Source organism: Anomaloglossus baeobatrachus, chromosome 1, assembly GCF_048569485.1.
Source record: "Anomaloglossus baeobatrachus isolate aAnoBae1 chromosome 1, aAnoBae1.hap1, whole genome shotgun sequence".
Classification (NCBI taxonomy): Eukaryota; Metazoa; Chordata; class Amphibia; order Anura; family Aromobatidae; genus Anomaloglossus; species Anomaloglossus baeobatrachus.
The window spans coordinates 730,003,592-730,027,742 of NC_134353.1; the positions used below are offsets into that span (position 1 = coordinate 730,003,592).

At 43.2% G+C, this 24,151-nt stretch overlaps 1 protein-coding gene across 2 annotated transcripts in view; it reads right to left on the reverse strand.

The window, feature by feature from the left end:
- Positions 1-24,151, reverse strand: part of GLT1D1 (glycosyltransferase 1 domain containing 1) — a 223,612-nt gene that overhangs the window by 12,781 nt on the left and 186,680 nt on the right. The window contains exon 12 of one of the 2 annotated variants that reach the window (XM_075322381.1): positions 2,023-2,066. The exons of the other annotated variant lie outside the window; for it this stretch is intronic. Coding sequence (XP_075178496.1) covers positions 2,023-2,066 — 44 coding nt within the window. The remainder of the gene's footprint in view (positions 1-2,022; positions 2,067-24,151) is intronic. 2 annotated transcript variants of the gene reach the window in all.

Consider the following 24,151-nt stretch of genomic DNA (forward strand, 5'->3'; position numbering starts at 1 on the left):
CTGATCACAGCAGCAGCAGGGAGACCAGGGAGACACGCTGGAGGAGGTAAGTAAAGAGTTTTTTATTTTACTATGGTCAGCAGTATGGGGGCCATATCTAACACAGGGGGACATGTGCCATCAAAGGGGAGCACAGGCACATATAATATGCACCGATCCCCCAGCCCGTCACCACGGTGCAGTTTCAGCACCACGGTAATGGACAGCGACAGTGCATATTATATGAGCGGGAGCAGGAGATCTCCTGCTGCAGCCTTCACCAGCGGTGCAGTTTCAGCACCATGGTAATGGACAGCGACAGTGCATATTATATGAGCGGGAGCAGGAGATCTCCTGCTGCAGCCTTCACCAGCGGTGCAGTTTCAGCACCATGGTAATGGACAGCGACAGTGCATATTATATGAGCGGGAGCAGGAGATCTCCTGCTGCAGCCTTCACCAGTCACCAGCCTCTACCAGCCTCCAGCACCGCTCTAGAGCGGCCCCCACCTCCCCTTGACCCTGCAGTATATAATCCGTATATTCGTATCCGTATATATACTTTCCCCCTCATATCCGTATATATACTTTCCCCCAAAATTTGGGGGAACAAAAGTGCGTCTTATAAAGTGAAAACTACGGTATATATAAAACGTTACCAATAAAAATGTCACTTTGTCCTGCAAAGAATGCAGCCCCCCAAATTATTTTTTTTCCTCTGTGCGGCCCATACACCCAGCCAAGTTTGAGACCCCTGCTCTATACGGATCTGCATGAAAATACCAGTTCTCTGTTAAGCAATTCTTTCAGGAAAACATAGAACTCATTTGATACCTCTAAGGAACACCAGGTTAAAACAGAAGTAGAAAAAAAAAACTGCAGTTGGGGTTAGTGCTGTAAAGATAGCCTATTGGTACAAATTTTTCATATGGTCATGTCAATGTGTCCATAATTAGAGAAACACATAGAATTTGTAGCTTATAATTCTAAAAGCTTTGGTGGTGAATAAGCAGTATTTTAATGACTAATGTGATTTAATGGACTCTGATAGGTAGTACTATCATCTCTTACGATCTAATGATGTGGCGCTTCCCTACACAAGATGACCTGATGCAAGTGGTAATATAGAGCTTTTTTTTGTCCTCTTTTCAATTTGCACTCAAGCACAGCTTTTGATAATATCCCTATTTATTCTGCAGTGAGCACCGTGTTATTACAATACATTATTTACTAGAGAACATAATGCGGAGTTTCCCAATAACCAGCGCTGTATATAGCGTATGGCAGCTTTTCTAAGCACTGACAATGTAGTTATCATACTGTACATGATGGTGTCACTTCCATCTGCAGCCAGAGGAGGGTGCTAGTGCAGCACTCGTGTAGACCGTTGGGTCTGAGACATTTTCTCCACTTCTCCTTTCAATCATTCATGTTTTTACTTGCAGTCATTTCCTTGATGCATTTCTCCTACTCATTTGCTCTGAACAATGAACTCATTTAACCCCCAAACCTCATTAACGCTTCATACAAAGAAGTCACAAAGACAAATTGGATATCTGACGTTAATATATGAATGCCTGCGCAAAACACTGGAGCAAAAGGAGAAATGTCTATTATGACACAATTCTTCTTGGTAACGGAGAAGTGAGTGACGTTCCAGCAGCAGCACATGATTTCTTATCAGAACACACAAAACAAGATGGTATATATAGGAACGTTATAATTAGGTCCTATTAGACATAAATCTATACATTAAAAAATATATATACCCCCGATTTTATTATAGTATTAGAAAATATTTACATCCCCTTTTTTATGTTCAGTTGGTGACAGCATTGGATCAGAAGAGATCTAGTTCAACTTTATGTCAAAAAAAGAATGTCACAAAAACCTCTACATACCAATCATCAGACAGACACTTTTCAATCTATAAGTATGTGCCTGTCCCTTTAAATAAGTTTTTTTGTTGTGTAGTCCACTACTTGACAGATGATAAAGCAACGTTTCACTTTTTTGGTGAACAATTTTACTTTTCCAAACTTACCAGGTTGTATCAGCTTGCATGTAGGCCAGGGGTCTCAAACTCAGCTGGGTGTATGGGCCGCATATATAGAAAAAAAAATTGAGAGGGGCCGCATTCTTTGCAGGTCAAAGTGACATTTTTAATGAATTTATGTTTTTTTTCTATACACCTTTAGATAACTTTTTTTGAACATTTTTTGCTTGTTTATTAGAACAAACCTGCAGTTTTGTTTAGTTAAGTTTATATAAAAAACAGCATTTTTAATGGCGCAAAAAAAAAAATCATGATTTATTTTGAATTTTATCACTTTCTTGTAATATTGTTTTAAAATTAGCAGCATCATATAGTAATCTTAGCCAACATATTGTAGTAATGTCCCCATCTGTGTGCCCTCTAGAAATGTCCCCCATCCTTGTGGTATTGTACCCAGTAATATTGTGCCCTTCCTTGTAGTATTGTGTCTAGTAGTATTATGCTGATCCTTGTAATATTGTGCCCAGTAGTATTGTGCTCATCCTTGTAGCATTGTGCTCAGTAGTATTGTGGCCATTCTTGTGGTATTGTGCCCATCCTTGTGGTATTGTGCCCATCCTCGTAATATTGTGCCCGGTAGTATTGTGCTCATCCTTGTAGTATTGTACCCAGTAGTATTGTACCAATTTGTATTGTGCCCAAACTTGTGGTATTGTGCCCAATAGCTTTGTGCCCATCCTTGTAGAATTGTGACTAGTAGTATTGTGCTCATCCTTGTAGTATTGTGCCCAGTAGTATTGTACCCATCCTTGTAGTATTGTTCCCAGTAGTATTGTACCCATCCTTGTAGTATTGTGCTCAGTAGTATTGTACCCATTTGTATTGTGCCCATCCTTGTGGTATTGTGCCCAATAGTATTGTGCTCATCCTTGTGGTATTGTGCCCAGTAGTATTGTGCTCATCCTTGTAGTATTGTGCCCAGTAGTATTGTGCTCATCCTTGTAGTATTGTGCCCAGTAGTATTGTACCCATCCTCGTAGTATTGTTCCCAGTAGTATTGTACCCATCCTTGTAGTATTGTGCTCAGTAGTATTGTACCCATTTGTATTGTGCCCATCCTTGTGGTATTGTGCCCAATAGTATTGTGCTCATCCTTGTGGTATTGTGCCCAATAGTATTGTGCTCATCCTTGTGGTATTGTGCCCAGTAGTATTGTGCTCATCCTTCTAGTATTGTGCCCAGTAGTATTGTGCTCATCCTTGTAGTATTGTGCCCAGTAGTATTGTACCCATCCTTGTAGTATTGTTCCCAGTAGTATTGTACCCATCCTTGTAGTATTGTGCTCAGTAGTATTGTACCCATTTGTATTGTGCCCATCCTTGTGGTATTGTGCCCAATAGTATTGTGCTCATCCTTGTGGTATTGTGCCCAGTAGTATTGTGCTCATCCTTGTAGTATTGTGCCCAGTAGTATTGTGCTCATCCTTGTAGTATTGTGCCCAGTAGTATTGTACCCATCCTTGTAGTATTGTGCCCAGTAGTATTGTACTCATCCTTGTAGTATTGTGCTCAGTAGTATTGTACCCATTTGTATCGTGCCCATCCTTGTGGTATTGTGCCCAATAGTATTGTGCTCAATCTTGTAGTATTGTGCCCAGTAGTATTGTGCCCAGTAGTATTGTACCCATCCTTGTAGTATTGTGCTCATCCTTGTATTATTGTGCTCATCCTTGTAGTATTGTGCCCTGCAGTATTGTGCCCATCCCTGTGTCCTGCAGTATTGTATCCTGCAGTACTGTGCTCATCCTTGTAATATTGTGCTCATCCTTGTAATATTGTGCTTATCCTTGTAATATTGTGCCCATTAGTATTGTAATCATCCTTGTAGCATTGTGACCTGTAGTATTGTGCTCATTCTTGTGGTATTGTGCCCATCCTTGTGGTATTGAGGCCAGTAGTATTGTGCCCATCCGTGTGGTATTGTGCCCAGTAGTATTGTGCTCATCCTTGTAGTATTGTGCTCAGTAGTATTGTACCCATCATTGTAATATTGTGCCCAGTAGTATTGCGCTCATCCTTGTAGTATTGTGCCCAGTAGTATTGTACGCATACTTGTAGTATCGTGCCCATCCTTGTGGTATTGTGCCCTGCAGTATTGTGCCCATCCTTGTAGTATTGTGCCCTGCAGTATTGTGCCCATCCTTGTAGTATTGTGCTTATCCTTGTGTCCTACAGTAATGTGCTCATCCTTGTGGTATTGTGCTCATCCTTTAGTAATACGCAAAATTAAAAAAAAAAATTCTCCTCACCTTTCCTCCATTCCCTGCGTGCCCACGATCAGTGTTTGCAGCGTTTTGAATGCAGCATGTTTCGCTGCATCCAAAATGCTGCGGTGCAGTACAAGCATAGTGGCCGAGATTTCTAAAAATCCCGTGCCCACTGTGCTTGTGTGGCCAGCAGTGAAAACTGACCTACGGTGTGGCTTGCAGATGCCGCAGCATGTGAATTTAAGAGGCGGAGTCGCATGCCCTCCCTAGGGAGAACACAGCAAGGAGACCGCAGCGCCCCGAACCCTGATATAGGGCACAGGCAGCTGCGGTCTCCTAAAGGAGGAGACTTGCGGCCCCACAGGTCAGGACCCGATCGTGAGCACGTACCTGCATGCTGCGGCCTGTGACGATCGCAGCTCTATGCCCGGGGCTGGCAGGACTTTACTACAATTGAATCATATGCGGTGCTGCGCGGAGGAGCTGTCTGCGTTATACCAATCGCTATCGCCGGCCAATCAGATGCAAGGAGATGACGTCATACAGCGACGTCACTTCCTTGCATGTGAATGGCGGGCAGCAGCCATTGATCGTCACGGGGTCTGCGGGCCGCAACAAGCAGCCTCCGGGCTGCATGCGGCCCACGTGTTTGAGACCTCTGACATAGACCATTAAGGCATGTGCATGTTATGTAACTACAGCAGACATTTAATGCAAAAAAAAAAAATGTGTCTTGGCAGGAAGAAAGTGTCAAATATACATGTTTTCTGCTGTGATTTTGTGTTTTTGTTTCACATTCATTTGAACAGGTGAAAAACACTGCAAAAGTGGTCAAAGAATTGACATGCTACAGATTTGATCTAATCTGCAAAAAAAAAAAATCTCATTCACCTTGCCTTGCATAGAAAGTCCAAATTATGCAAAAACGTTGGACGCTTAGACGGGCTTCGAATCTTGTACCGAGTATAATGGAAGTCAATAGGGAACTCTAGTATTCTTCCCGATCAAATGTGTCTAACTGCTCATTACAAGTACCGAGCACCTGAGCATGGTAGTGTTCGCTCATCACTAAAACAAACAAAAAAAAAAAATTAAGTGGGGGTCCTCCCCATTTTTGATAACCAGCAACAGTAAAGCAGACAGCTGTGGGCCGATATCAGGATGGGAAGACCCATGGTTATTGGCCCCTTTGCAGCCTAAAAATAGTAACCCACAGCTGGCCCAGAAGTGAAGCATCACATTGGATGCACCAATTCTGATGCTTTGCCTCAGCTCTTCCTGATGGTTCTGGTGCTTTGGAAACCAGGGTAATGGTTTTTGTGTTTGATGTCAGCTCTAAAGTGTCCAAAAACACAGCTGACATCAAGCCCTGGTGTTGGTAGTGGAAACATGTCTATTCGACACCCCCCTCCTACATTTTATAAATGTATTAATAAAAGTCGCAAAATCTGGATGGCAGTCACAAATGACAGCCATTGTTGCTCCTAAACTGGCCATGAAAGAGTTTCACTTAAACTACAACTTATAACCAAAATAACTGAGGTTTCCCACAAGTAAAATCGGCAGAATCTCCAGTTTTAGGGAGCCACGGTAGAGCTTACACAATTCCATATCATTTTATGATATGAAAACAGATAGCTGAGAAGTGGCCAAGTACAGCACATGGCTGAGAAGTCTCCAAGTACAGCACATAACTGAGAGGTGGCCAACTATAGCCCGTGACCGAGAGGTGGTCAAGTACAGCCCGTGACCGAGAGGTAGCCAAGTACAGCCCGTGACTGAGAGGCGGCCAAGTATAGTCCGTGACCGAGAGGTGGCAAACTATAGCCCGTGACTGAGAGGTGGCCAACTATAACCCGTGACTGAGAACTGGCCATTTATAGCCCATGACTGAGAGGTGGACAACTATAGCCCGTGACTGAGAGGTGGCCAAGAACAGCCCATGACCGAGAGGTGGCCAAGTACAGCCCGTGACCGAGAGGTGGCCAAGTACAGCCCGTGACTGAGACGCGGCTAAGTATAGCCCATGACCAAGAGGTGGCAAACTATAGCCCGTGACTGAGAGGTGGCCAACTATAGCCCGTGACCGAGAGGTGGCCAAGTACAGCCCGTGACCGAGAGGTGGCCAAGTATAGCCCGTGACCGACAGGTGGCCAAGTATAGCACATGACCGAGAAGTGGCCATGTCTAGCATGTAACTGAGAGGTGGCCAAATGTAGCATGTGACTGAAAGGTGGCCAAGTACAGCACGTGGCTATCTCTATCCATCCCCAAAAAATTTGAATGGAGCAACAGTGGGCATGATTAACAGACGTTCCATTTACACTGGGTATTTGTAACCCTTGTTTTTATGATCACTGAGGATTCCAGTGGTGGAATTCAGAGTGATAGGCAATCTTTTGGGTAGGCAATAAGTTGCAACAGTGGAACAACCACTTTATCCAGCTTTCCACAAAAGTGAAGCTGTATATAAATCTACATGTTTATGGATGGTGACAGTTTACCAACCCTTGCTTCTATGTTTCACTACGGCATTAAATTTATGGATTAGGAAAATCACGATAAACATCGCTAGAGCACATAGGTAGGAATGTAATAAAAACGGACAGCTAATGGCAGGATGAATTAACACGTTTACTATCAGACATAGGGACTGCCACTTATGAGGGCTTCCTGGAATATTTCTAAACTAATCCCATCCAATAACGATGCTACAAAAAAAAAAAAAAGAAAAAAAGAAAGAAAAAAAAGAAAGACATTGCGTGTTTGTTTTAAGTACACCAAAAGGCAAAAAGCCCGAAATGATAATTGAAGTTGTCAAGTTAGGTCATGGGACTCTTAACTTTGACTAGGAAGAGTGATTACAGAAAATCAGCTTCCATTGTGTAGATGTGACAAGCGATCCCTGAAGAGTGACTGAACCTGATGGAAATGGCAGTATAGCACATAATTCAATGAGAAATCTTCTTAATGCTATTCTCAAACTACCTGAAATGAACAATGACCTCAGGATTGCAGGGCATAGAAAGCCATCCTAGGATTAAGAATGGGCATGACATGACTTTCACAAGTCTTCCATAACATCACATCTATTAAAAGTGACACCTTGGAAGAAAGGATATGTGCCCACGGGAGAAAATACACGTGGATTTATCTGCGGACAATCCGCTTATTTTCTGGATTTTTCAGATAAATCCGCAGGTTTATACAAGTACAGACACTCCCCATGTTATCCTATGGGACATGGGGAGTGCTGTGGCCATGCTGCGGAAATGTGCGGCTGTGGAACATGCTGCGGATGTCCTGCAGCCGCACGTAATTGCATGTCAATTATTTCTACGGAATTACCTGCGGAATTACCGGCCTTCCACTATGGCGCTAGAGGTCGGGACTTCCGCAGGTAAGCCGCATGAATGTCCGCAAGCTTACCGCAGCTATTTCGCTGTACTACCACAGCTATGAATAGCTGCAGTTTCCAGGGAGCAGCTGCGGGAAACCTGTGGACGTACCTGCGGATATATCCGCAGGTGCGAGCTCACGTGGGCACATAGCCAAAGACTGGTGAAAGGCAGCTATGATAACCATTGCACTGAATTTGGGGAGGATTTTTTTTTTTTAGTACTACTGCTGCCACTGCCACTTGTACTCCCTGAGTAGTATCTATGCCAAAGCTTGAGGTTAATAAATAAGTGTAGGAAAACAGCTGGAGACATGCATGCACCTCCTAAAGAATCACATTATGCAATACTGTATGGCCACTATGGAACACCATTTTATAGCTATATACTGTATTATCTAAAAGTATTCATGTACAGTACTGTGCAAACGTTTAGGCAGGAGTGGAAAAAAAGGTCAAAGTAAGAATATTTACAAAAGAAGAAGTGTTAATAGTTTCTTTGTACACTTTCACACAGTTTTCTAAGGGGTGCTTCACACATAGCGAGATCGCTACCGAAATCGCTGCTACGTCACGGTTTTGGTGACGCATTAGTGACCTCATTAGCGATCTCGCTGTGTGTGACACTGAGCAGCGATCTGGCCCCTGCTGTGAGATCGCTGCTCGTTACACACAGCCCTGGTTCGTTTTCTTCAAAGGCGCTCTCCCGCTGTGACGCACACATCGCTGTGTGTGACAGCGAGAGAGCGACGAAATGAAGCGAGCAGGGAGCAGGAGCCGGCATTGGCAGCTGCGGTAAGCTGTAACCAAGATAAACATCGGGTAACCAAGGGAAGCCCTTTCCCTGGTTACCCGATATTTACCTTCGTTACCAGCCTCCGCCGCTCTCGCTGCCAGTGCCGGCTCCTGCTCTCTGCACATGTAGCTGCAGTACACATCGGGTTAATTAACCCGATGTGTACTGTAGCTAGGAGAGCAAGGAGCCAGCGCTAAGCAGTGTGCGTGGCTCCCTGCTCTCTGCACATGTAGCGACGTTATGATCGCTGCTGCGTCACTGTGTTTGACTGCTAAGCAGCGATCATAACAGCGACTTACAAGATCGCTGTTACGTCACAGAAAATGGTGACGTAAGAGCGACGTCGTTGTCGCTGTCGCTATGTGTGAACCCAGCCTTAGTATCTTAGCTGGGAAGATGTTTCAAACTTCTTGGAGAACTAACCACAGATCTTCCGTGTATGAAGGCTTATGCAAATCCTTCTGGGTCTTCATGTAATTCCAGACACAGTGATGTTGAGATCAGGGATCTGTGGGGCTTCATCACTTCCTTATTTATGCTGAAGATAGTTCTTAATCACATTGGTTGTATGTTTGAGCTGCAGAATAAATCTGGAACCAATCATATGCTTCTTTGATAGTATAGTTATATGATATATAAGCATCTACCTGTATTTCTCATCATGGAGACATTAATATTGACCAAATCCCCAACCCCATTTGCTGAAATGCAGCCACAAACCTGTAAGGAACCTCTACAATGCTCCATTGTGGCTTATAGACAGTCGATACTGTACCAATCTCCAGCCCTGCGGCAAACAAACTGCCCACTATTACAGTCAAATATTTAACATTTTGTCTCGACAGACCACAGTACCAACTGTCATTTTTCTGCACCTCAGTTTCTAAGTTTTGACACATAAGTAGAAACTTTGCGCCTGGTCAAAGTATAGCTTCTTGGCTACAATTCCTCCATTAAGGCCACTTCTGGACAGACTTCTCTGAACAGTAGTTGGATATTGTTGGATACCACTGGTGCTGTTTGTTCTGAGCTGATGGCACAGCTGGACATATCCAGATTTCGAAGGTAAGTAACCATGATGTGTCCTCCACCAAGTTCCATGGCCAACCATTAGCTCTACTGTCCTCAATGTTCCACATTTCTTGGTACATCTTCAAAAGAGCTTAAAAAGCATATCTTGAACATTTGAAATCTTTGTGAGTGTTCTTGATGCATTTCTGAAAGATGTTCCAGAAAAAGGCTCGGGTTCCCCACTGATTTCTATTAGGTTTGTTATTCGTGATGAATACTGGAATAGTACTCTGTATGCATAATCCGAACACGAATATCTCACTATTTGCCAATCATTAATTATAATGACCTTGTCCTCTGTTGCTGTGCTCAGTTTTACCATGGTGTATAACCTATGATATGACATTGTAGCACAGAACTTCATGATCATCTTTGTAGCAGAGTTTAGCAGTTCATCACCCAGTTTTATGCTTGTTATTTAGGTGTATCTGTTTTACTTCGTGAAAATGATGATCAATATCACCTATACAGAATTCCTGACTGTGTAAATGTACCAAGAATGTTGTTTAGAAGGCAAAAGGGTGTTCTCATCACATATTGATTTGATTTAGATTTCTATTTTGTTCATTCATTTTAGATTTTTTTATGTGATTAAATAAACTATTAACCCTTTTATTTTTAAAGCATTCTTACTTTGCAGCATTTTTTTCACACTTGCCTAAAACGTTTGAACAGTGCTGTACTGTGCTGAAATATGGTGCTCCTATAAGATGCCAAATTCTCATTGAATATTTATAGTGGGAAATCCTGGATAATAAGCCATACAGTAGAGGAGAGGTCCCTAACCTTTCTGACCTTGAGAGACACATTAAGATGTGAAAGAGGGCGGGAGCCACATTCAGCTCTGACAGAGGGTCATGAGCCACATCCAGCTCTGACAGAGGGTCGTGAGCCACATCCAGCTCTGACAGAGGGTCACGAGCCACATCCAGCTCCCGCCCCCTTACAGTAGTGATAATTAGAGCCTCCATTACTGGTATAACGACAGCCAAAGCTTTTCTACAGACAGCACAATGAGGCAGTATATCAAGTGCTAGGGGCTCTTACAATACTCTTTTCCGATCTACTCTTCTGTATGAGGCTACTCAAAAGTCCCCATCTGGAGACCTGTTCTTCATAGCTGTTTGCTACACCTGGTGCTAATACATCAAGCAGGAAGACAGCCGCAAGCCACACAACATGGGTCCGCAAGCTACATGTGGCTCCCAAGTTACAGGTCAGGGACCCCTGCAGTAGAGTATGAAGTGTTCTTTTTCAACAAAAATTCTGTGTGCGTCCATATAACATTAGAGGTCTATAAAGGTACTGTATAAGAATAAAAAAGCCTATCAATCCCTTATTATGGGGATCAGTGTTGCACAGCAGTAAGCATGGGTCTTAAGAGTAAGCAAAAATATTAGCGTTGCGATAGTCTGGCATCCATATCCTCTGTGTCCGCTAGACCATAGCAGTCTTCACTTCTGAAACCATCATCATCACGCAAGAGTGAATATGCATAAAAGACACCCAGGATAGCAGGTGAAGAAGTGAATATTGTCCTCTTTAGGCTGCCATGGAGGAGCACAACGGGCTTTGGACAAGTAATGCAAATATTTTTGCTCAAGTCTATATTGATGCACTGCATTACTTATGTAGTACAGATCCTGAGCCATCACTTGTATGAATGCCCATGACTGCATTAATATTATTACTGGTTGTCCGTGTCAGACATCACCAACATCTTAGCAGATCTCCTATAATGCAATGGGACAGTTTCTAGCATCCGATTACAGTGCCTGCTGTACAGATTACACTTCCTAGAATGCAAATCACCAGAGCAAGCTTTCTGTAAAGATTGAGCCAGCTAGCAATAATGAGAAACTTCAGCCGTGAAATCATCAGAAAGCAGCCCTGGATCAGGAAAAGATAAGTAATACACAGTATAACTCCGCTTTTCTCGTAAAATAATTCTACCGCATGATGAGTGAAACGCTGGACATTTCCTGCAGTAAGACCAATAAGAAAGAGAAAAAATATCTCCTGGGCTTACTTTCTAATCCAAAACTTAAAAAATTTTTATAATTTAAAACCGTAGTATTTTACACTTTTTGTGATATGTTAAAATATACTCGACCCTGCTCCAAATAGAGTTACTTAGGATTTATGATATACTTTTCTGGTGGTATCTCGTCTTTCATGAACGGAAGAAACTTTTGTTAGAAAAAAGCAGATGCCTGGAATTAATTCACTTACAATGTAACTACAAAATTATGGTGTGTAAAACAGCACGAGCCATGCGATAAAGACAAATCCAACAGCCAAATACTACAGATAGAAATAGTATATCTTTATTAATTATCTAAAACAAAATACTGCAACAATGTGCAATATCACCATCATCATCTTAAAGGGGACATCCCCTACTCATTCTCCTTGTTTGCCCTTCTAAAAATGAATAAGCCTATACTTGCCTCCAGTGGGGCCGTGGTTCCAGCGATGTTTAAAGTCGTGTCCGCGGGGTCTACGTAAATTGTTATGACACGTAAGCCCTGTGACCAATCAGCACCCGGCTTCTGTTTCCCCTTCTTCAGACATTTGAGTAGAATCTGAGTGCTGTGATAAAAATTCCTGCTCAAATGTCCGAAGGCAGTGAGACAGCAACCGGGTGCTGATTGGTCGTGAGGCTCGTGTGTCATAATGTCACGTGATAACCTACCCCTAGTTGCACACTTTGCATATAAAAAAATACATTATTTTACGACAATTATGAGATCAGTTAGGAGCCCAAGCCCTTCCCTGTTCGAATATTTTTGCTCTAGGGGTTCATCTACCAGAGGCCTCATATCTGATATTTACACACTTAATCAATTATGAGCTACTAGATGACCACAAGCACTCTTACATGCAGAGATAAGAGGTTGGGTGAGAAGGGAGATGCCACACAAGGTGTGGCAAGTGATATGGTACAGGTCCTTCAGGTACTCTATCAATACGATGTATAAAGAAAATCAAATTAAAATAATGATGACCTGGTATAACACTCCTGAATTTCTTCATAGGTTCAACCCCCACAATATCCGATATTTGCTGGAGGTGTAACTCAAATCGAGCTTCCATCTATCATATATTTTACACATGCCCACTGAGTCCTATTTTTGGGAAGGAGGTTAAGAGTCTTGTTGGTAAAGTATTAAATAAACAGATCCCCCTGGAATCTAGAGTTTAAACCAGAAGTTTACATACACAATCTAGCAAGACATATATGCATGATTTTCTCACTAAACCTTTCCTATTTTAGGTCAATTAGGAATACCAAAATTATTTATATTTGCCAAATGCCAGAATAATGAGAGAAAGAGAGAGAAAGATTTAAGGCATTTTTATTACTTTATACAAAGTCAAAAGTTTACATACACTAAAGCGGGCTTTACACGCTGCGACATCGCTAATGCGGAGTCGTTGGGGTCACGGAATTTGTGACGCACATCCGGCCGCATTAGCGATGCCGTTGCGTGTGACACCGATAAGCGATTTTGCATCGTTGCAAAACAGTGCAAAATCGCTAATCGGCGACACGGGGGTCCATTCCCAATTATCGTTACTTCAGCAGTAACGAGTTTGTTCGTCGTTCCTGCGGCAGCACACATCGCTGCGTGTGACGCCGCAGGAGCGAGGAAGCTCTCCCTACCTGCCTCCCGGCCGCTATGCGGAAGGAAGGAGGTGGGCGGGATGTTACGTCCCGCTCATCTCCGCCCCTCCGCTGCGATTGGGCGGCGGTTCAGTGACGTTTCAGTGACGTCGCTGTGACGCCGCACGGACCGCCCCCTTAGAAAGGAGGCGGTTCGCCGGTCACAGCGACGTCGCCGGACAGGTAAGTATGTGTGACAGCTCTGGGCGATGTTGTGCGGCACGGGCAGCGATATGCCCGTGTCGCGCAACAGATGGGGGCGGATACCCACACTAGCGATATCGGGACCGATATCGCAGTGTGTAAAGTAGCCTTAAGAGTACTATGCCTTTAAACAATATGGGCCAGCCCATTTCATGATGTTATATCTTTGAATGCTTCTGATAGGTTTATTGGCAGTGACATCTGAGTTAGAGACACACCTGTGGATGTATTTTAATGCACACCTGAAACACACTGCTCATTTGTGTAGCTTCATGGGAAAGTCTAAAGAAATCAGCAAAGATCTGAGGAAGAGAATTGTGGACGTGTACAAGTCTAGTTCATCCTTGGGTACAATTTCAAAATACCTAAAAGGTGCCTTGTTCATCTGTACAAACAATTATATGCAAGTACAAACAAGATGGGAATGTCCAGCCATCATATCGCTCAGGAAGGAGATGGGTTCTGTGTACCAGAGATGAACGTTCTTACATCAGACATGTGCATATCAACCCAAGAAGAAAAGCAAATGACCTAGTGAAGATCCTGGCAGAAGTTGGTGAAATTGTGCCATTATCCACAGTGAAACGAGTACTGTATCAACATCGGCTGAAAGGCCACTCTGCCAGGAAGAAGCCATTACTCCAAAGGAAACATACAAAAAGACAGATTAATGTTTGCAAGTGCACACAGGAACAAAGTCCTTAACTTTTGGAGATGTAACGTGATCTGAAACTAAAATTGAACTGTTTGGCCACAAGGAAAATGGTTAATTTGGAGGAAAACGGGTGAAGTTGTGAAGCCTAAGAACACCATCCCAACTGTGAAACACAAGGGTGGCAGCATCATTTTGTTGGGTTGTTTTGCTGCAGGAGGGACTGGTGCATTTCACAAACAAGATGGCATCATGAGGAAAGAAGATTATGTGGCAATACTGAAGCAACATCTCAAGACATAAGCCAGACACTTAAAGCTTGGGTGGAAATGGGTCTTCCAAATAGACAATGACAGGAAGCATACTGCCAAACTGGTTACAAAGTGGCTTAAGGGTAACAAAGTCAATGTTTTGGAGCGGCCATCATAAAACCCTGATCTCAATCCTATTGAAAATTTATGGGCAAAGCTAAAAAGGCCGTGCAAACAAGGCGACCAACAAACATGGCTCAGTTACAGCAGTTCTGTCAGGAGGCATGGGCCCAAATTCCTACCAACTATTGTGAGAAGCTTCTGGAAGGATATCCAAAACGTTTGACCCAACGCAAACAGTTTAAGGGCAATGGTACTAAATACTAATGAAACAAATGTAAACTTTTGGACTTTGCAGAAAGTAGTAAAAATGCCTTAAAACATTCTATCTGGCGTGTCCTGGCCATGAGTGAGGTTATGCTTTGCCTCAGCTCCCCCTTATCTCCCAGGAAATCAGCTACTACATTCATTTTTTCGGCCCTCTATCCTGGACTATGAGCACGAGGAGGCGGAGGGGAGCTCAGGGACACCTTTCTAGGCAGAATCGAGGCAGCATCCAGCGATTTCTGGCAAAACCAACAGTGGCACAGATGGAGCAGGAGGGAAGTAAGCATGTTTCCTTCCGCTTCCTCCTTCTGTGTCCCCTTTGGCCTTTTATCGCCTCTTTTCGGGCCCGTGCTCCTCAACCTCTCTTCCCCCTTTCTTCTTGCCCCCTGTGGCCCTCTGTCCCCCCCTGTCCCCGTCCCCCCCCCTTTTTTTTTTCTCTCTCCTTCCCCCCCCTTCCTCCCAACTTTTTTCCTTTCCCCCTGTTTTTTTTTTTTCTTTTCTCTTTCTACCTCTCTCTTCTCCCTCCCTTCCTTCCGCTGAGGGGGGTGGGTCGCAGGTGGGGGGGGATTGCGGGGCGCGCATCTGAGATGGGGTTTGTCTGTGGTTTGGGTTTTATAATGAGGCCTGGGGGAACTTCCATCCTGGAAAGTACACGCCTGGTTTGGGTTTACGCGTCGCAGATTGAGTGACGCTTGAAAGCAATACCCAGGAATTACCGCATTTGTTGGGCTTACAGTTTGTAATCTTTGTTTTCCCTTTTCTTTTTCTTTATTTCACAGCCTAATCTTTTCTTGATTCTTGCTCCTTACTCTGGTCATCTCTCTTTCCCCTTCTTCACCCCTATCCTTAGTTGTGGGACCCCAGTGCTCTGCATGACGCAACTTAATTTTGGCTCCCTTAATTGTAAAGGGTTGAATGTGCCGCAAAAGAGATCGCAAATATTTTATGCTATGCATAAACAGAGGACTCAGGTGTTATTATTACAAGAGACCCATTTTAAAGCAGGCCAGGTCCCAGTTCTTAGGGATAGATTTTACACAACATGGTTTCACAGCCCTAACCCGACTGCAAAATCCGGGGGGTCTCCATTGCTCTCCATAAGTCATTGGTGTTCTCCGTGATCGACTCTTTGGTGGATCCTGAGGGTAGATTTATATTTCTGAAGCTCCAGATTGGTGTGGGTGTATATACCGTAGCTAACTGGTATTTACCCAACTCCAGACCCACTGTGGCATGCTCTTCCCTCCTGTCTCGACTGGCAGAATTTGCAGAAGGGACTTTAATAGCTGGGGGAGACTTTAATTTCACCTTTGAACCAGCAATTGATACCTCCCCGGGGAGGCGTTTTATTTCACAAAAAAGGATGTTGGCACTAGGGAATATTTGGAGGGCACTGCATCCCACGGAGAGGGATTACTCTTATTTCTCCCCAATTCATTCATCTTACAGCCGTATAGATATGTTGTGGATTAGCCAACACGCCATGCCATGGCGAGCACAGGCCTCCATAGGGTCTATATGTCTATTGGACCATGCACCGGTGTTCGTCCAACTCACTCCCCCAGACGGTTCGCGGTGACCATGGACGTGGCGTCTTAATGAACATCTACTTAAAGACGACTTATGTGTAGCGGAAATACGACAGGTGATGAGTGATGTCTTGGAAATTCACGCTCAGGACCAGACGGCCTTGCCGACACAGTGGGAGGCCCTTAAATGTGTAGTGCTTAAACAGGAGAGGGCCTCTCTGATTACCTCTTTGTTTCAGCGAATACAGACCTTAGAGGCATCCCACAAAAAATCCTTATCGGCCTCGGTGTACGCTGAATTGGTGGGATCCCGGGAGGAACTTAGGGGGCTCTTAGATCAAAAATACTATGCACAGAGGGTACGTTTACAGAGATACTTATATGAACATGCAGACAAGTGTGGAAGGACATTAGCCAGGTTTATTCACCCGAGGAAACTCACAAATCATATCCCGAAAATTAAGGACAGAGGAGGACATATGATTCAGGACCCGGTTAAAATAGCTGAAGAGTTCCGAGCCTTTTATGGGGAACTGTACAACATAAAGGGTCAGTTTACTGATATGTCACCGACGGCACTCAATAATAAGATTGAGGACTATGTCCAGCGGACTGCCTTGCCTAGGCTAGCGTAATCAGAAATTGAGACACTGGAGTCAGATTTTATGGAAGAGGAAATATCTTCGGTTATCAGAGACACCCCAGTAGGTAAGAGCTGGGGACCGGATGGTTTTACAACTAAATTTTTTAGAGTTTTTAGGGAACAGATTGTCCCCTTTTTGACACGGGTCTTTAACTCGGTGCCTGCTGGAGCATCTTTTGTTCCTCAGTCTCTAGAGGCGCATATATGTGCAATTCCGAAGCCAGGGAAGGACCCAGTTAATGTCTCCAATTACCGTCCCATATCATTGATTAATATAGATGTCAAATTCTTTTCAAAAGCTCTCGCCAATAAACTGGCACCTTTGCTTCCAAAAGTGATACACACGGACCAGGTGGGTTTTGTGGGGGGCCGAGAGGCAAGAGACAACACGAATAAGACGTTTCTTCTGCTGGCTCGGGCGAAGGCAAAGGCACTACCTATGTGTTTACTTTCCATAGATGCGGAGAAAGCCTTCGACCGGGTCAGCTGGAGTTTCATGTTGGCAGCGTTGAGACAGGTGGGGATAGGTGACAGGTTACTTAGAGGAGTGGCCTCCCTTTATAGTACACCGACTGCCAGAATAAAGGTAAATGGGTCCTTGTCCGCGCAAATTAGCATAAAAAAATGGTACCAGACAGGGTTGTCCCTTATCCCCCTCCTATTTGTTCTCGTAATGGAGCATTTGGCTTTGGCCATTAGACAGAACCCAGATATAAAAGGGATAGAGGTGGGAGAGCATCATTGTAAAGCGGCCTTATATGCAGATGACCTCCTCCTATACATTACACAGCCCCATATATCCTTTCCCTCCTTGGTTAAGGAAATTGAGAACTTCGGACATATAAGCAACTTTAAAGTTAACTATAATAAATCAGAAGCCTTGAATTTCACTCTGCCGGGGAGGGAAGTAGATCATATTGCATCCAACTTTCCTTTTAGATGGCAGACATCGGCCCGGACTTATCTGGGGGTGGCGGTACCACGGGACAGTACCAAGATTTTTCACCTCAATTACCTCCCTTTGTTGGAACACACTATAAGAGATCTTAAACAAATCGATAGACAGAAACTGTCCTGGTTTGGACGTATTAATGTCATCAAGATGGATGTTCTCCCTCGTTTTCTATTTATCTTTCAAACGGCCCCTATAGCACTACCATCGTTTTTCTTTACCAGAATACAGTCAATTATTAACAAATTTGTGTGGGGAGGGAGGAGCTCTTGGGTGGGGAGGAGAGCGTTGAGTAGAGGTAAGGGAGAGGGGGGGGGGCAGGCTTGCCAGACTTTAAAAAGTACCAAAAGGCGTCTCTTCTGCGGAGACTAATGGATTGGCAATTTAATAGGAGCACTAAACAATGGGTGAGTCTGGAGCAGGTTTGCTCCGAAACGGCCCCGCGGTTCCTCCCGTGGATCACACCGCTACGGAGGGGACGGATAGATGGAGAGGCGGAGTTTCTCAGGGCATCCCTGAGAGTCTGGGACGCTGAGTGCAGGCGGGGATCTCTCTCAAGGGGTCCTGGTCCACTCTCACCGCTTTTCTATAACCCGGAGTTCCCCCCAGAGATGCGAGTCGAGCGTTTCTTAGGTTGGAGGAGGGGTGAGGACACACGGATAGCCCAGACTTTGCACGGTTTAGAAGTACCCCCCTTTTCGGCCCTTTTGCTCCCAGAGGGTCGGCATCCAACGGCTTGGCTGGAATACCTTCAACTTAGGTCCTTCTCCCGGGCATCTCTTGTCTCTGGTTTACTCCTTCCTGATTACAGAGGCAGACATGGGAGACCTTAAATATATCGAGAAGTGGAATAGAGATTTGGGGACTTTCATTCCTGAGGAGGACTGGAAAAAGTCCTTTATCCTCACTTATAAATTTTCCATCGCCTGTGCAGCACAGGAAAAAAATTATAAGATTCTGACCCGTTGGTAGAGGTGCCCGGATACTCTACACGCAATATTTCCCGGGGTCTCAGATAGCTGCTGGAGGTGCGGAAGGGGAAGGGGGACAATGCTGCATATCTGGTGGGACTGCCCATTGATACAACCTTTCTGGAGGTCCGTGCTCAAAGCATACGCTGTGATTTGCGGAGAGCAGTTGGTGGGTTCCCCTCAGATGGCGCTGCTTTCAATTCTCCCGGGATCGCTTAAATCACAGAAAGCGGGCCTTCTGAGATACTGTCTTACGGCGGCACGCATGGTGATCCCGAGATACTGGAAATCGACTGGGGTGCCATCTGTGCGGGAGTGGTTTGCGGAGATGGCCATCATTCACAGGATGGAGTCCCTAGCGGCAGAAACCAATGACTCAGTGGATACATTTCTTAGGATCTGGACCCCCTGGACCCTGGCTCTTGATTCTCTACCATTTCAGAACCTTGTTGGTAACGCATGACGCGTGTTATGTTAGTCCAATGTAGCGGCCCGAGTACTGGGGAACTAATCCCTACCATGCCTTCTCTCCCTCTCTTTCTGTTGCTCTTCTCTCCCCCTTTTCCTTCTCTTTCCCCCTTGCTACTTTCCTTTCTCTCTGGTTCTCGTTAAATCTTCACATTTTTTCCTTTTCTTTTTTGTTTTCAGCAGTAGCCTCACTTTGTTTGAGGTGTAGTTCTCATTTGGAAGGAGATTGTATTATAAAAGGTGGTTACATGTCATATGCGTGCCTTATGATAGTAAGAGAAGGGCTGTTAGTTAGGATGTGGCTTATACTCTTCTCTGTAAGTTGACATGAAGTAATCACGTATTTGAATCTTTTTTTTTTTCTTCCTGTAAATTATCTTGTTTACTTTAATAATGAAAGATTAAACATAAAACATTCTCTCTCTCTCAGTATTCTGGCATTTGGCAAATATAATTAACTAGCTGTAGTACCCAGGCATTGCCCGGAATAGTAACTGTCTCTCTGTCAGTCCGTCTGTATGTCTTTGTGTGTCTGTCTCTGTGTGTCTGTCTGTGTGTCTTTGTCTGTCTCTGTGTGTGTTTGTCTCTGTCTGTGTGTCTTTGTCTGTCTCTGTGTGTGTTTGTCTCTGTCTATCTCTTTCCGTGTCTGTCTCTATCTGTCTATGTGTCTCCATCCATGTCTGTCTGTTTGTGTCTGTCTCTTTCCCAGTCTCTTGTCTCTTTCCCAGTCTCTTGTCTCTTTCCCAGTCTCTTGTCTCTTTCCCAGTCTCTTGTCTCTTTCCCAGTCTCTTGTCTCTTTCCCAGTCTCTTGTCTCTTTCCCAGTCTCTTGTCTCTTTCCCAGTCTCTTGTCTCTTTCCCAGTCTGTCTATGTGTCTGTTTCTATCCATGTCTGTCTGTGTCTATCTCTGTCTCTGTATCAGTCTCTCTGTCTGTCTGTTTCTTTCCCAGTCTCTGTCGCATTCTTTCCTGGTCTCTGTCGCTTTCCCTGTTTGTCTGTCGCTTTCCCTCCGGAGAAAGGCACTGCCGCCGAAACGCATTGTTTTTTTTCCCCATCTTTAAATCACCGATGATGGCAGTATACTATATGCCAGTGTCATGAATTTTTTAATGGAATAATTAAAAGCTAAATTTTATTTCACCTGACGGATTCCCTGCGGATTTTTCCAGTTTGTTGTCCACTGATCTACTGTGTAGCTGGCTGCCATATATCCTACTTGGATCCAAAGGGAGTTACCTGAAGGTTTTTTTTTACAGGCATACCTTTTAAGTGGTGAGCGTTTCTATTTCCCCTTTTTTGCATTCTTCCTTTACAGCATGTTTCCACAAATGTCTAAAATTTAAGCACTGGTCCTTAATAAAGGATTAAGAGCCACTCCAGGCTCAAAACACGTAACACACTTTTTAATATGGATGTCCACATAACTGAGTGTTAGTTTTACCGAATCTGAAATAAAATGGCATTTTAAACTTTCTTTACAAGTGGACGTGATGCTGGAAAAATATTTTCTATTACCATGGCTACCTATCTCCAGGAACACGGAACCAGGTGATCCATTAACAGGGTGAGCTGAAAACTTTTTTTCTATAGACTCTTAGTTATAACTTCCCCTACAAAATAAATCTTGCTCCCTATATACAAGAATAATAAAAAAAAGATTAGAGAAAATTCTAAGTAGACACTTTCTATATTGATTGGGGCCCTCAAAAGTTTCCTATGGTGGGCTCAAGGAACTCAATGCTTCACAGTGCTAAAGTCGCTTTTATTATGTTATTAAAGGAAAAGTTTAGTTTTAATTCGAGCTATTGCTCAAATCAAGTTGTTATGTTCAGCATGACAAATAAAATCAATATTAAAACAATTTTGCAAATTTCACAGTGACCATTGAGACTCACAAAATGCTGACTCTTCTTGTTCTTGAGATTACTCCTAAGTAGAGATGATCGGACCCGAAGAGTAAAGTACGGGGTTCGTACTGAACGCAGACGTAATAAATAAATAAATAAATAAAAATAATCAGTACTTGAGTTCATAGTTCAGGTGTTTTAGGTATGCTAACCACTGATCTCAGGGTAAAACAGTCTTGTCTGATGTAGTGTGTATATATATATTATATATTACACACACAAACAACTAATTATTATTAATAAATAATAATTATTATTATTATAGTAATCTGAAAAAAACCCCTCAACTTTTCCTCCCTTGAAGTCTTCAGTTTATGGCTGTCTGTATATGGGTGGTGAGCCGAACTGCCCAATCAGTGGCTTCCAATGGGGTTCAGGTCAAGTCCGGCCAGTCGACCGAACTGAACTTTATCTAAAGTCCGGCTGAACCTCAACCCGGACTTCAGTGGGTCTGCTTATCTCTACTCCTAAGCAGTCATCTCATGATTATCAGAATAAATTATGAAAAAAGATAACCTTTCTATTATAAAACTTAAAGTGGATACCACAAAATCCACCATTGACAACAGGTGATAGCGGCAGCTCCTTTCCTCCTCCTTATCCAGCACAATGACCTCTGCGCAGATTACAGAACATGCCCAGAACACCCTACAAGTCAAAGCCTGCCCACTGCTGTCTATTGTCAGTGTTGCTCATGTAAAGCATATCTCCAAATGCTGTTAACAGCAGCTCATGCAAAATGTCTTCCCCATAATTATTGACTGAAAATAAGAGAGAAAAAAAAAAAAAGATACCATAAAAAGTTTTAAGATCTGTTGTGAAGTAGTAAAGAAATCAAAATTATATGTTCCCATTAAATAGTTTCTATACTACTTTAAAATGAAAAGAATCTTCATTCATAGTGGTACAGAAAAGTGAGGAATCGCTTCCTATACAACAGGATATTTTTCTTGAGAAGTGCCCAAAAAAAACTTCCTTACATCGACTTCTGATTCAAAGTGAATATTCACGACCTGTCTTCCCCATACCGGTAACCTATCACAATACATGAACTGCACTTCTCTGTAGCTTCCCGCTTTAATGTTCTAACTTTCGAGCTATAAAACTATTTGCTGCATAGAATATGTCGGCAGAATATGATGATTCCTGAGACGTCTATACATTTTCCCTTCCTACACATATTTTGCTTCAAAACAGAAAAGAAAAAAAAACTACCTGCATTTCCATCCGATTGCCATGTCTTGCATAAACCTTAAAAGTCAATCATTCTGAATGAAAGCAACAGGACGTATTTAATAAGTGTAATTTCCCACCAGAAATGGAAGATTTCTCGTCGAGACCATATTGTAGGTCTGTAGACAGCTTCCTGACCTTTCTTCCCGTACATGCCTTCAAGTGAATTTTTTTATTTGATTTCACATTTTTTCCTTTGGCGAGTGCATTAGATCAATACAACTTATGCTTTTTTTCCGCATCCCTCACAGCACTAACTGGATTTGAAAGGAACATTTTCTACCAAATATAAGGTGTTCTTAGAGGATCGTCCTGTGCTGGGTTAATACTTCTAGACACCAGGGTCATCTTTATACAGCGGAAAAAAAATAGGATTTATGAGATTAAAGCTACAATTAATTCAAGTCATATGGCTGAGTATGAGACAATCAAACTCCCACTAGTTTTATATCTATTTGTATATTCAGCAACTAAAATAAATATTGATTTTATTTTTTACACTGATTATTCCACCACATACTACATACACTACAGTTGAAAAGTTTAGGGTCACTTAGATATTTCCTTATTTTTGATGCTAACATTAAATTAAACAGAAATCTACTCTATACATTGTTAATGTGGTAAATAACTATTCTAGCTGGTTTTGAATGCAATATCTACATAGGTGTATAGAGGTTCCAACAACCACCACTCCAGTGTTCTAATGGTACATTGTGTTTGCGGTGTTAGAAGGCTAATGGATGTTTAGAAATCCCTTGAAAACCCTTGTGCATGTATGTTAGCAGAGCTGAAAACAGTTTTGCTGATTAGAGAAGCTATAAAACGGTCCTTCCTTTGAGCTAGTTGAGAATCTGGAGCATTACATTTGTTGGTTCCATTAACCTCTCAAAATGGCCAGAAAAAGAGAACTTTCATGTGAAACTCGACAGTCTATTCTTGTCCTTAGAAATGAAGGATATTCTTTGCGAGAAATTGCCAAGAAACTGAAGATTTCCTACATTGGTGTGTACTACTCTCTTCAGAGGAGAGCACAAACAGGCTCTAACCAGAGTAGAAACAGAAGCGGGAGGCCGCACTGCACAACTGAGCAACAAGACAAGTACATTAGAGTCTCTAGTTTGAGAAATCGACACCTCACAGGTCCTCAACTGGCAGTTTCATTAAATAGTACCCGCAAAATGCCAGTGTCAACGTCTACAGTGAAGAGGCGACTCCGGGATGCTGGCCTTCAGGGCAGAGTGGAAAAGAAAAAGCCATATCTTAGACTGGCTAATAAAAGGAAAAGATTAATATGGGCAAAAGAACACAGACATTGGACAGAGGAAGATTGGAAAAAAGTGTTATGGACAGACGAATCGAAGTTTGAGGTGTTTGGATCACATAAAAGAACATTTGGTATCAGAAGCTGCGGAAAGAGGGTGCATAGGGTCTTACCAGATAAAACACAGAGATAAAGGCACACTCATCTATAGGAGTTGTGAAAAGTCACACCACCTAAAAACGCATAATCATAGAAGGAGACAACTGCAGCCCCACAGGAATCGAGATGAACTTCTCACAGGGAAAAAACAGGGATCAGCGCCGGGCTTGTCACCAATGCCAATAGTCAGTATTATTAATCCAAGTCGTTTATTGTAAGCACATATACAGGTCTACGCGTTTCAGGGGTCTCTGCCCCCTTCCTCAAGACAGTATATTAAAGACAAGGATAATGTACAGCAAGTCAGTGTGAGCAAGTATACTGTATATACCTCCGGCCTTCTACGTCATAGAACCTCCCC